Genomic DNA, 14,572 nt, shown 5'->3' with positions numbered 1-14,572 from the left:
AATTTGTTGAGTATGTATATGTAGATGAAGTTTTACTTGGCCGGAATGAAGTAGACCCATCATGGCCCATGAAGTATGCACCAAATTGGTTCGATTCTCTTCTAGTGGTACATATTTCTGTTGTGACACAAAGAATATAGAATTAGTTAATTGATTATACATGGAAATAAATGAATTAATAATTAAAAGAAAATTTTAATTAGCTAGCTAGCTAGTATGCATTGATTTTGGTTAAGGATTCATATTTTGGAAGGAAGTTAAAAAGTAAACCTTAAGGGGACTAGAAAGGTAACTCTCTTCCCAACCTCCACTGTCTCGTTGCGATGACAACAAAAATTCAACACCTTTACGGATGGCTGCACAATTGTTGTATGTCTTCCCCGTTGCTACCAGCCCTCCTAGCGCAAACCATGTCCCATACGTGAAGCAAACCCCCCAAATTCCCATACCTACCACATTCACATTCGCAATTGCATGAGAGAGAAATATAGTAGGTTCAAACAAAACTAAGACGTGTTCTAATAATGTGAGATCAATTCTTTTTCATCATATTCTGCTCTGTCAATAATATGCCCAATTAAATAAAATAAATTCATATAATTTTTTTTACTATTGTATCTCATGCTTGTGCAGGCCTTTCACCCAAATATTTCCCTTTACAGTAATTATACACACACACACACATAGAAAGTTGGGAACAACGTACCATGACCCATCTAACATTTGGATATCTTCAAGGAAACTGTTGGCTTTTTTGGCTTTCGAAGGTTAATAATGTAATTTTAAGCGTGCCAGTAAGAATCAATCAGTCATTACAGAATAGTAATTGCCAACCAATTATCAGACGATTTTGTTTTAGTTTTCTCAGCCTCAATGAAGAGGACTTTTACCAGTAGCTTATTTTAGGAGAATTTAATAAATAACAACAAGTGAAGAATAATTTCAGAATTTCATTAAATAAAATGAAAAACTTACAATGATCTGACCTAGCCTCGTAGAGGTTTATAGTAACAAGCTATTTGAAACTACTCCTAGGAATGAAGTGCAATACAGGAATTGAAATGCAGAAATGTAAAGAACTGTAAAACTGGAAGGAAAAAACAAAGTAAATAAACTGATTTTTTGATCTGAGTCTGGATCTTCATTCTGGAGCCTTCTCTGCTATTTATACTTTCCAATAATAACCGTCGAAGTGGGCTTTCAACCGTCGAAATGTCCTCCCATGATTGCTGAGCATGCTCTCTCACAATCAATCCCACTATGCCACTCTTGCAGTTAGGCTTCCCTCCTGATTTTGAATTTAAACTTTGTGAGTAACCGTTAGGCCACATTATCTTGTATTTTTCTGTTGATCCAGTACTCTGTAGATCCATGATTACCAATATTAACTGCCACGTGTCTGATTTCAATTGAAGACTTGAATTAACTCTTCATGTTGCCCTCATCTTGCCACATGTTAAGTTGTGATTGACCTATACAAAATATGCAGCCAACAGAAACGAACTGCCTTTTTTATGAAAACTTCAATCTCCTTTTTGCGGTGTCCTGGATATAATTTCATGAATAACACAAAAGCCTGGATTGATGCTACTGTGCATTCTACGTACTAGTGTTCAATTACAATATCAGTTAAAAAACTCTGTAGGATTAAGAAGCTTCCCAAAAGAAAAGAAAAAAGTTCAAGATTACAAATTAAAAGAAAAAAGGTGTTTGGGTTTGCACTGCAAAAAACGCATTAAGTAGTATTACCTCTAGCCAAACCCCTGCTTTTACTGGCTCCCAAGCTGCTAAACCTCTAGTTTTACTTTGTAAACATTGAGAAACAAGAAAAAAAAAACATCAAACATTCCATAGGGGCTTGATTAATCCACCGTCAGCTTTTCTACTACCACAAATCATCAAACTTTTCCGTACCAAATCCACCACCAGCTTCACCACTACCACAAATCATCAAAACCCTCCCAATTTCAAGAGACGATATTGATTGATCTTGAAGTATCATTACATGATACTTTAATAGAATTGTTATTCGTAGAGATCCTCTCAATTTTTGTAAAATTTAATGTATAAAGAGAAATAGAGAGAGAATAAATTGTATGTATTATGATTGATTTTTTTATGTATATGGTTGGTTTCCCTTATATAGGAGATGTGGGTGGAGAGTAGGTGTAGTGGAGTAGGTGGAGTAGGTGGAGTTGTGTAGTGGAGTAGGTGAAGTGGAGTAGTTTTAACAGCCCCCCGCAAACTCAAGGAGGAGAGACACAAATCAACTTGAGTTTGGAAAGAGGAATAAAATAAGAAAATAGACTAATACATAAAATAAAAGAGGATAGGAGACACTGTATGGTCGTATCAGACCGTTGGTGAAGACACTGTATGGTTGTGTCAGACCGTTGTAGGAGCTAACCGGAATCAATGTCGGGACAGTTTATGGGGTCATGCCGGACCGTTGTAGAAGCTAACCGGAATCAATGTCGAGACAGTTTATGGGGTCATGCCGGACCGTTGGAGAAGCTAACCGGAATCAATGTCGGGACAGTTTATGGGGTCATGCCGGACCGTTGGAGAAGACACTGTATGAGTGTGTATATAGGCTGCCCAAAAGATATACATGCATATATATATATCGAGCCCTCAAAAGTCGCGCCCTCAAAAGGCGCGCCCACTGCATCAAAAGTCATGCCCGACAGAAATCATCGAGCGGCGAGCCATCAAAAGTCGCGCCAGACACACGGCGATGCACGTGATCGACAGAGCGCGTGTCGTCCTCTTCGTCATTGTCTTTATATACCAAAGCGAAGCCTGAGGCTTGGAAGCATAACAAACCAGTTGAAACCTCTTCGTTCTTTGAGAGCTTTGCGCTAAGAGCTGCAAACCCTGAAACACTCTGTAACCCATAACATGGCCTCTTCTTCTCGTGGTCTGCTCATTCTCTTTCCAGACCTCAACGAGTCCACAAGAGAGAAAACCGGTGCGGTTGCCCTTGAACCTCAATCAAGCGCCCCTGGTTTTGCTCCGTTGACCTTTCCTATGCGGTCTGTGGAGCAAATAATGGCAGTGCAATCAGATATTGAGGCCAATCAGTATACATTGAAGTCATGTGTGGAGACCATGACGGCAGTCACAAACTTGTCGCACCGGCTTCAGAGTAGGACAAATGAGGTGCAGCAGTTAAACGTCCAACTGGCTCTACTCCAGCGCACGTATAAGGATGCGCGAGTAGAGATATGTGTGCTAAAGGCGGAAAACAAGGAGCTGAAGCGGAAGGCCACCATTATGTTCCGATTCGGAGATCCGCCATATGCTGCGGTGGAGGAGCAAGGGGGAGTGAACGGGCTCGGCGGCGCGGGAAACACGGAGGCAACACCGTCAAGGGCCGTCCAGGAGGGAGGCAAGAAGAAAAGACCGGCGGAAGAGGCGAAGAAGTGAGGTCGGTGGGTGGCCGTCTGCAGAAAAGAAAACAAATCTTTTGGTGTTGTGATGGTGGTCTTTGTTGTTGTTGGTGTTGGTTGTTGTTTTTTTTTTTTTTTTTTTGTGTGTTTTGGTGTAGAAATGGGATCGGGGTTGATCCCTGTCATGAATAAAACGAGTTTTTTTTTTTTTTTTTTTTTGTGCAAATCGTATGGCAAGAATGACACAATAGGGAGCATAAATAATAATGGAAAAAAGATTAAAACTAAGATGAAAGAAAAATAAATAAAGAAAGAAACAATATTAATATATTTGAAATCAAAACGAAAGAGTGAGGGAAAAAAAAGGAGATTGGGTCACGTGGGTTTTTTGGCCCACGGTTTTGTTAAAATCTACCATGGTGTTTGGTATTTTTTTTTTTTTTTTTAATAATAATATATTAATGGGGAAAGCATGTGCACTGGTGGGTTAGAAAGTGAAAAAATGAGAGAGAGAGAGTGGGGTACATGATGATGATGATGTTGGGTCCATGGAGAGAGAGAGAGATTATGGCCCTAGGTGTAGGCTTAGACCACGTTTTTTTTTTTTTTTTTTTTTGGAAATAATAATAATAATAATATATAAAATAAAGTATTGGAATCCACTCGAATCAATGAAGGCTAGTATAATATATTGTAGTGGGGAAAAGAATGATGGGTATGTTGATTATAAAATAAAATAAAAATGGGTAGTGGAGAAGATGAGGGTCATCAGTTCAGGTGAAGCCACTGTGTGGAGTATACAGAGAGAACCCACTGTGTGGCGTCGCGGTTGGTATCACGCCAACATCGGCTGTGGCCGCCGACGGTGTGCTGTCTCGCTGTGATCATCAACTCATTGTTATTCTTCGCTTTACGAGCCAAATACAGATCTCTGGATCTGAAGAAATCGATGTTGTGGTTGTTAGTGTTTGAGGCGTCGTCAAATTCGTCAGCCGGAGATGCGCCGGAAGACTCCGGAATTGGCCGTAGGGCTCTGCCTCGGAGCACCGTCTCCACCGCCGCTTGGCACACGTGCCAGTTCCCCGTCCATAACAGTCCGACGGCTCCGTTCACCGGATTCACAGTCCGTCCACACGCTTCAAACAACAGAGACTGAAACAGAGCAGATCGTTGGGAGTCGGGGGGGATGGAGGAGAGGAAGGACATGAGGCCGGCGCGGCCGAAGAACTTGGCGACGAAGACGATGGCGTTAGCCTGAGCTTGAGAGGTTTCAATACCTTGAATTGATTGCCTCAGTATGCAATTGTCATTGCAACCCTTCCGAAGAACTCGACAACCGTTGCAACTCATCTCATGGCACATGAAACGTCAGATTCTGGTAATAATTCTGACTCCAAATCGAAGAAATTAATGAAAATGGAAGAAGAAGAAAAAGAAGAAGAAGAAGAGAGGCTTGAAGGGTGAGGAGGTGGCTGAGAATATGAAGCAAAGTCGTGGTCAGTGAGAAGGGAAATAGAGCTGTCTGCAGAGAGAGAAATTAGAAAATTTGGGTTTGTCCGGCGGACGGCCAAGGCGAGGCTGCCGCCCGCCGGTGAAGCGGAATTACTAAGTTCTTAACCTCGCTCTGATACCATGTAAAATTTAATGTATAAAGAGAAATAGAGAGAGAATAAATTGTATGTATTATGATTGATTTATTTTATGTACATAGTTGGTCTCCTTTATATAAGAGATGTGGGTGGAGAGTAGGTGTAGTGGAGTAGGTGGAATTGTGTAGTGGAGTAGGTGAAGTGGAGTAGTTTTAACAATTTTAAGAGAAGTTATTAGTTAATTTTGGAGTATTTTTTACGTAGTGTCTTAATAAAATTGTAATTAGTAGAGGAGGTAAAACTCACAAATTTGTATTTGAAGATTGAGAAATATAAAGAAACGTGACAAATTGTGATTTGTAAAGAGTAAGATCACGTAACGCCCGTAAAGCAACCAGTAAGTCTTCCAATTTCATTATCAGGTGGCTCTCACGCAGCCACTACCCCGTAACCCAATTCCGTTTGGATGATAAGATAAGAGAAAAAATATATATTATGATATAAATAGAAAAATAATAATAATAATTTTGTTTTTTCGTTGTATTTGGATAGTAAAAAGCAAAACATGTGAGAAAATGACAAGAGTGAGAATTTCTTTTCTTCTTTTTGTGTTTTAAAGAACAATTTTAATATTATAAATATTTTATAACCATCAACTTGCTTCTCACCAAATAAGCTTACATCTCACTATTTTTCACTCAAATTACAAACCTTAGCCTTCTTAACATTTTTCATCAAATCACTCATGAATGATGAAAAATAAATAAAAATAATAAAAAAATAAAGAGAGAAGGAAGGAGAGAGGCGCACGCACTTGTTCATGTTGCCATGGGGATATCTGGAGTGTTTGAAAATATTATAATTATGAAATTGATTTAATTTTCTGGGCGTGTTTGATTCGCCGGATTAGGGGGGACAATCCGCTATTTGGATTGTAATCCATTGATGGCTTCTTATTCGCCATTTATTTTTTTTTTAGTCTGTCGGACATGGAGTCCCGCTGGACTCCTTATTGTATCCTAGGGGGGTATGGGACAATTTTTTGGGAACTATTCACTGTTGGGATTAGGTGGTAAAATAACCATTTTGACCCTCTACTATTTAATTTTATATTATATTTAATAAAAATCGATAAAATTTAAATGTCTTAATTTAAAAATAAAATTATTTTATTTAACTTTTTATTGATGTTTTATTTATTTAATTTTTTTAAAATAATTTTTTATAGATATTTTATTTATGTTTTATTTTAAAATTTTGTTTATATTTTATTTAATTTCATTATTTAAATTTAATAGATGTTTTATTTAATTTCATTGTTTAATTATTATTATTTTTAAAAACAAATTTATTTAAAATTTTAATTAAAAAAATAACATATATTTTTATTGATATTTTATTTATTTTATTTTTAAAAAACAAATTTTTTTAATTTTTTAAAAAATAAAATAAAATAAATTTTATTTAATCTAGCTAAAAATAATTAAAATATTAAAGATATGTTTAATATTGCTATTACTTAGTAAACAATTGAAAAATTGTAAAATAGTCTTTTGTTCATTTATCCTATCCAGTTCGTCCAACCAAACGTTGGATTCACTAAAAATAGTCATTTCCAAACATCTAATCCCATGAAAAAACAAACACATGATACATATCAAATCCAACCAAATAGTCTGGGAGATTCACAGTCCCAGTACTCAAATCCGATAGATTCTAATCCCTCTTTATCCAGTCTGTTCAATCAAACACATCCAAATATTCACAAAATGTTATAGAAAATGAATAATTTGAATTACTCAAATAAAATCCATAGTAAATCCTATTATTCTACAAAGTCGAACATAATGGTTAAGTTTATATTTAAATTTGAGAGGAGCCTAACTTTATTTTAGGGAAATTATTTAATAATTTCGAAATACCACGTGGTCATATGTCAAGTCAATCATCAAATACTTAGTCTCCATGTTGTTCTCTCATCCCCAACATAAATCGTGGACCCATATCCCTCTCTACTAATCAAAATCTTATGAAATATCACGTGTCTATATTTCAGGAACACTGAATAATCACTCATTTATACTAAATAAAACCAATAAATTTTTTAAAAAGAAATTATACAAAATATACATATATATATATATATATATATTTAAAGTTTGGGTTCTTTTTTTTTTTTTTTTGGATACAACGGAAAGGATTAAAGTTTGGGTTCAGCAACAAATCAAACTTTAATTTTTTAATTTAAATCTTGAACTGTTAAAACAGTACCAATTCTAACCATCTATTTATCCGTTAGTTATAACTAACAATAAAATGCAATTTAGGCAATTGAAATTTTTTTCCCTTCATTTTTTTTCCCTTCATTGTTGTTAACAGATTTTCATTTATCACCCTCATCATCCATCAGCTTCCCTTTTCTTCCCCAATTTATTGTTATCCCTTTTTATCATTCACCACTACATCTCTCCTTCCCCTCATTATTGTCCTTCATCGCTATCTTTTCTCTTTTCCAATCTATTATCATCCCTTTTTACTGTGTAAATGTTTGTGAAGTTATTATTTTAGTATGTTATTTTAATTTTTGATTATTTTAATATGTTAAAATTTTTGTATTTAAAAAAATAATTGAAATTTTTTGTAGTTGGATATGATATTTATAAGAGAGAAAATAAAATGATTATAGATTTAATATGACATTTTATTTTAGGGTTTTTTTTTTTAAGGTCCTTGATATTATGATTTTATAGTATAAAGGACATCAAATATTTTTATGAAGTCTAAGGTCCATCAACAATATTTTAATAATGTCTAAGGTCCCTCAACCTTGATCCAGAGAAATTTCAGTCCAGAGAAAATTGGTGCAGAGAAATTTCAGTCCAGAGAAAATTGGTGCAGAGAAATTTCAGTCCAGAGAAAATTGGTCCAGAGAAATTTCAGTCCAAATTTCTCTGGAAAATCTAATTATTCTCAGAAAATCTAAATTTCTCTGCATCCATAAACACCCTTACACTGGTCTTCTAACAAAATTATCCATCCAGAGAAATTTTAAATTTCTCTGGTCTCCTTAGCCTTTGATAGACTCTCCAGAGAAATTTCAAATTTCTCTGGCCTTCCATATATGTTCCACTCTCCAGAGAAATTTCAAATTTCTCTGGTCTCCTTAGCCTTTGATAGACTCTCCAGAGATATTTCAAATTTCTCTGGCCTTCCATATATGTTCCACTCTCCAGAGAAATTTCTCTACATTTCCACAACATTACCTCTCCAGAGAAATTTCAAAATCAACCCATGGAAATTTTAGTTTAAACCCAGAATTTCTGTAATAAAACAAAATGGACAAAACAAGAAATACACAAAATGGACAAAACCAGAAACAAAATGGTTAACATGATCATCTAAATACTATAGATGATTTTAATTGAGAAATAGATTGATTGATAGTTTCACATCACAATATGACAATTCCTTTCATTGGGGAAAAATTTTGATAAACTGACAAAACATTTTAACCAGATAATTCCACCCTTGTGCCAAAAAAAAACAACCAAAAATTGTGAAAGAAGGAAAAGAATTGAAGAGGAAAGAGAACTCACTCTTGCTCTACCCTCAGAACCAGAGCCAGAAATTTCAACTTCAACGGAGAAGCCTCAAAAAAAACCAAGAAACACACACACAACTTCCATGGCAGCAAGCAGCAATAGCTATGGACCTTGGTCTCTGTTGACGGAGAGCTCGAGCGGCCAAAGCAGAGTCCAGACCGTTGCCTCATTGTCGGAGATCGCGAACCAGAGGCGGACGTCGACGCTGAAGCGGGCGGAGTGTCCACTCCTCCGAAGAAGGCGAACTCTTGGTCGATGTTGAGGATCGTTGCCGGTTTCACACTGTGGAGCACGATCGTCTCATTGTCTTCAAGCTTAATTCTATCACCTGTGTCTAATTTGTTGGGTATGGGGGTGAGGGACCTTAGACTACAAAAGAATATATTGTGGACCTAATCCATTATTAAAAAGTGGATAGGGACCTTAGACCGATTTTCCCTTTATTTTATTAGCCATTTAAACTTATTTTGTCTTTGTATAAATTTTAACTAAAATCCAACATGCTATAAACACTCCCACCGCACTCCTCTACTTCTCAAACTCACTACCACCTCTATCCTACCTTCCTTGATCCATGGCAATTATCTTCGTCCAGCATGATTAAAAAAAAAAAAAAAATTATCTTTATTTTCATAGTTATAACTAACGGATAGTTATAATAAATTTTATTTTAAAATTGAGAGTTTAAATTGAAATAATTAAAAATTTGTTATAAGAGGTTAAATTCTAAAAAAAAAAAATTATAAGTTTTCTTAAAATAAATAATAATCCAAAAAATGACAAAAATTGATGTCACATAACCAATTTGTATACTATCAAGCTTATTTAATTTTAATCGAAATCCTTGATACTCCTAAAAAAGTAATGACATAATAAATAATAGATTACTTTGTGGCTAAGATTATGTGCTTTGACAATTCTTTTCACAAGCTATGCTACCAAAATCATATCCAAATAATAAATGATAGTATATATCAAACAAATAAATGAATGAATAATGATTTAGGGTTGGTTGGAGAAAGAATTTTTTTGGTTTGATATTTTTAATTTTTTGGTTAATTTAGTCTACCTAAATTAGTTTTGTTTGGAAATAATTTTTTGATTTTTTTACTTTTTGTGAGAGAAAAAATAAAATGATTATGATTTGAATGTGACATTTTGTCTTATTAACTTATTTAGTCTATTTTATCTTTTTGTACTTTTTTAGTCTCAACCTAAATCCAACGAATTCGGAGATCCTGCAGGGATTTGTGGTGTTTCGATAGGAGATTTTTCTAAATCTTTTTTGATAATCCGACCCGTTTATATTGTAAGGTGTTATCCAAAAAACAACCTAAGAGGGGGGTGAATTAGATTTCTACAAATTAAAATTAATAATACCCTAATAAAATTAACTACTAGTACAACAAATTATTAACAAGCACAATGATGAACTTAGCAGTAAATGATCAAGCAAAATAATAATGAAGTATAACTAACATACAGGATAAATCAAATGATTAACACATGAATATTAGATAGCTATAGCAGTAGTAGGAAAGTAAAGAGATTAGAGAAGAGGAGACAAATAGATTTATAGTGGTTCGGCTTCAACCAAGCCTACATCCACTCCTCAAGTTTCACTTGAGATTTTTCACTATCTTCTAACTTCACTGGGGTGCTAGCAACCTCTTTACAAATGGAGCAATCCTCCACGGATTTTACACAAATTTCACAAGCCAAAACCTTTGCAAATCTTAGGTGATTCACAATCACTCTCAAGATTTCAAAAATACAGTGTTTGCAACACTTTTACAAGATGAAATGATATTTTTGCTTTCAAAGAAAGCTTACAATAAATATCTCTCAAAAATAGATATATAAAATGAAGTTTTAATTTTTCTGTAAATCTCACACAGGAAAGATGGGCTTAAAGCTATAAGGCTCAGTGTATAATTTCTGAGAATAGATGTGAGTGATTATAAATCAAAGAATATTTTCAGGTTTTTGTTGTAACTTGTTTACATTAGAGGCTTTGGTATATATAATGAAAATTATATTCGTTTATAGCCGTTATAGTCATTTGAATTTATAGCCGTCTATAGCCGTTGTACTTCTATCATTACCAATTTGAATATCTTCCACTTGAACCGTTTGAACCTTTTAGCCTTTTGAACATTTATAGCCGTTTATAGCCGTTGTACTTCCATCATTACTGAGAGGGTAAAATGTGTAAATTTGGGCCGAGCTAGGAATGGAAAGAAGCGAGCCGAGCTGTGGGTCGAGTAGAGTAGACTTCCCCATTGGGCCTAGCTAGCTCGGTCATAAGTCTGAGGTGCAGGGAGTTGAATTACTAGAACAAAGTGGAAACCGAGCTAGGTGAAGCTCGGTTAAAACTGGCACTTAAGCATGGCAGTATTAGCTCGGTTGTCTTGTCATACTACCGAGGTCAAACGCGATGCGGTTCAGAGCAGGTTATCTCGGTTAGGCATCAGCAGCCGAACAGAGTGCGGCCATCTCACTTGGCTTATAGTGATGAGGATGTTGTAAGGATAAACATCATCCTTGGGCACGAGACTCCTAGGAGAACTCTGCTAAAGAGAGTATAGTCCTACTAGGATTGTGAAAACCATCTCACTTGGTTAGTAGTGAGCAGGGTATGTGATTCTTAGAAGGACTCTTAGAAGGAGAGTTAGAATCCTACTAGGATTAAGCCAGACAAAATCTATAAAAACTCATAGCAGGACCTATGTACAGGTATCCCAATTCTTACTCTAGAATACACAGAGCCTATTGTCTATTGTCTAGTTGCTGACTTATGCATCAGAGGGGTTTCCGGTACACACCCGCCGGTTAGCTCACGTTAGTGTTTTCAAGTGGCAAAGCAACGTTGTTTGGAGGGGTGTAAACTTGATCAACAGGATTATACGAGAAAATTATTTCACGCTTGTAAAATTAGCACCGTCTATGGGAATTTCACAAAGAACAAAACATTTTGATCGAGTTTTCCTCTCTAGTTGAAATCAATGGCGCACAATAAAGACTTGCCGCAATCTGCTATTTATGGGCAAACCCCGAAGAGGGGTGGGAGGCACGAAGGTTTACCCTTTGTCCCACCCATGGCAGAATTAGAACCCCAGCAACGGAACTCGTGGAGGGACACAAGGGAGAGACCGGTCCCCGTCACTTTCAAAGTCCTGAAAAACAGAGGCGAATGTTGGATCCTCAAGTTCTGGAAGATCGCGTAAGGGAGCAAGATGAGTTAATAAGGAGAATAGCGGCAGACATGGAGACAATGAAACGCCAGATAAAAGGAAAAGGGGTGGCGACAAGAAAGGGACGCAAAGGAAACACGCCCCCTCGCCACTCAGAAGATCGTGGCAGACATACCACACCATCGCAAGCAGAAAGCAGGAGCCTTAGAACAGGCGATACCCAGTCAAGGACTTCCAGGACTCGTTACTCCAGGTCTGAGAGAACGAGAACTGAGAGGTCGTGCACTGAGGGAAGCACATATCAGCCCTCGCATATGCACCAGATAAAATCTAGGCACACGGAGTTGCCTAGATCATCTGACTTGTAAACAGTGCTTGAAGAAAGGGTCCAATGGAAAGAGGACACCAGGACTCACGACCGACGCAGAGTTTCAGCCCTACAACGGTTTGCCCCTAGGACACATGGGAGTGTCGAGGTAGGGATGTCAATGCCGCACCTTGCTTACGAACCAACAGACAAAGTATTAGCAAGGTTACAGAGCTCGCCGTTCGTTCCGGCAATTGAGAACGCACCATACCATCGCAAGCAGAAAGCAGGAGCCTTAGAACAGGCGATACCCAGTCAAGGACTTCCAGGACTCGTTACTCCAGGTCTGAGAGAACGAGAACTGAGAGGTCGTGCACTGAGGGAAGCACATATCAGCCCTCGCATATGCACCAAATGAAATCTAGGCACACGGAGTTGCCTAGATCATCTGACTTGTAAACAGTGCTTGAAGAAAGGGTCCAATGGAAAGAGGACACCAGGACTCACGACCGACGCAGAGTTTCAGCCCTACAACGGTTTGCCCCTAGGACACATGGGAGTGTCGAGGTAGGGATGTCAATGCCGCGCCTTGCTTACGAACCAACAGACAAAGTATTAGCAAGGTTATAGAGCTCGCTGTTCGTTCCGGCAATTGAGAACGCACCACTTCCCTTAGGTTTTCACCAGTCGAAATTCACCACATATGAGGGGAAAATAGGCCCCTACATGCACTTAAGCCACTTTCTCTAGGTTATGGCAGTATACCGGCGAAACAAGGCTCTGATGTGCATCCTATTTCCATCCAGCCTTGGCGACCTAGGTCTAACCTGGTTCAAAAGGCTACCAGAAGGCAGCATAGCCTCATGGACACAGTTAGCAGAAGCATTCGTGACCAGGTTCAGAACAAATACCAAGACGCCAGTGGAGATCGACCAATTACTCTCCATTGACATGGGCGAAAAAGAAACATTGAGGTCTTACAACAGTCGCTATTGGGAGACCTTCAACCAGATTGGGGATTGCTCTACCAATCTCGCCATTACATAATATAAACGAGGTTTACCAGTCGGGAACAAACTAAGGGACTCAATAACAATGATGCCACCCCTCACGATAGAGGCCCTAATGGAGAGAGTACATCAACATATTCGCGTGGAGGAAGATAGTGCCCGTGCTAAAGCAAAATCTGGCACAACAGCAATACCAGATAAAAAGACTACAGCAAAAGTCAACACAGTAGAACAACTAAGCAGGAATGGGCAAGGCAGACGGGCCAACAGAGAAGACCCAGACAAAAAGAGGTTAAGAGTTCGCATTGCCATTACCACAGTATTCAATAAACCAATCTACCGAATTCTCAGCGAGATACGTGATCAACCCTTCATTCGGCGGCCAGCCAAGTTGGGAGAAGCACAAAAAGGCTATGATGAAAGATCCCGTTGCACCTTCCATGATGAGAACAGGCATCGCACTGAAAATTGCAAGCCCCTGAGGCAACATCTGGAGGAGTTAGTGGCTGCTGGACACGTGGACCAGTACATAGAAGGGGGAACGCAGCCAGCCCCCCAGGACCTCAACGAACCGAACGGGATACTGGTCGATGGTCCACCCCAAGGCATAATCAACGTTATTCATGGGATCGTCGAACCTGAGTAGGTATGTGAACTCAGGGGGATGATAAAGAAGGCAGAGCACTTGAAAGAGGTGTTACGTGCACAGCCTGCCATCAAAAAGGGCAGAACAAAAGCTACAAATGTCATATCCTTCTCAGACAAAGATCTAGCAAGGCTACATTGCCCTCACAATGACGCACTAGAGGTGACTTTGCACGTCAAGAATTTCGACATCAAGCGGATTCTGATTGACCAAGGAAGCTCATGTGAGATAATGTATTACGAAACCTTCAAACAACTGAAACTGGGGGACAAAGACTTGGCACCTGCTACATCTCCCTTAGTCGGCTTCAATTCAATGCCAGAGTGGCCAGTAGGCAAGATAATCCTCCCAGTCAAAGCTGGAACCATGACAAAATAGGTGGAATTCTGGGTATTAAAGGTCCCTTCCACTTATAATATAATCCTGGGGGGAACATGGTTGCACGCCATGCGATCGGTAGTGTAGACCTACCATCAAGCATTGCGGTTCCCCAACGAAGCCGGAGTAATTGAAGAGGTCTTGGGAGACCAAATTATGTCAAAATAGTGCTTCGTCACAGTAAATGGCAGCCGAGCTGCAAAAAGGTATGTACAGATGGTGGAAGAGCCTGAGAGCAATGAATTGTTTGCGGATGTTGGCAAGGCAGCTAAACTGAAGGCAGTGGAAGACTTGGTAGAGGTAAGGATAGATGAAAAGAACCCAGAAAAGTTCTTTTTGCTCGGCTCGCCTTTGTCCAGCACTGAGAGAATAGAGGTCATGGAATTCTTAACCTCTAACATCGAAGTGTTTGCCTAGACACCATACGACATGCCTGGCATTGACCCAAACTTCA

At 38.2% G+C, this 14,572-nt stretch overlaps 1 protein-coding gene across 1 annotated transcript; it reads right to left on the bottom strand.

Annotated features, from left to right (window-relative positions):
• Positions 1-4,160: 4,160 nt before the first annotated feature.
• On the bottom strand, positions 4,161-4,856 carry LOC114259647 (LOB domain-containing protein 37). The gene has a single exon (XM_028199676.2). The coding sequence runs from the start codon at positions 4,752-4,754 to the stop codon at positions 4,161-4,163; it is 594 nt and encodes a 197-aa protein (XP_028055477.2). The 5' UTR covers positions 4,755-4,856.
• Positions 4,857-14,572: the final 9,716 nt, after the last annotated feature.

The sequence above is a fragment of the Camellia sinensis genome, chromosome 9 (assembly GCF_055761805.1).
Source record: "Camellia sinensis isolate YWXY chromosome 9, ASM5576180v1, whole genome shotgun sequence".
NCBI classification, from domain to species: domain Eukaryota; kingdom Viridiplantae; phylum Streptophyta; class Magnoliopsida; order Ericales; family Theaceae; genus Camellia; species Camellia sinensis.
Note: the sequence above shows the minus strand (reverse complement) of the source record. Positions and strands in the feature narration are given on the sequence as shown.

Excerpts from the sequence above, each read along its gene's own strand:
- LOC114259647 (XM_028199676.2), bottom strand. The coding sequence starts at position 4,754 with ATGTGCCATGAGATGAGTTGCAACGGTTGTCGAGTTCTTCGGAAGGGT.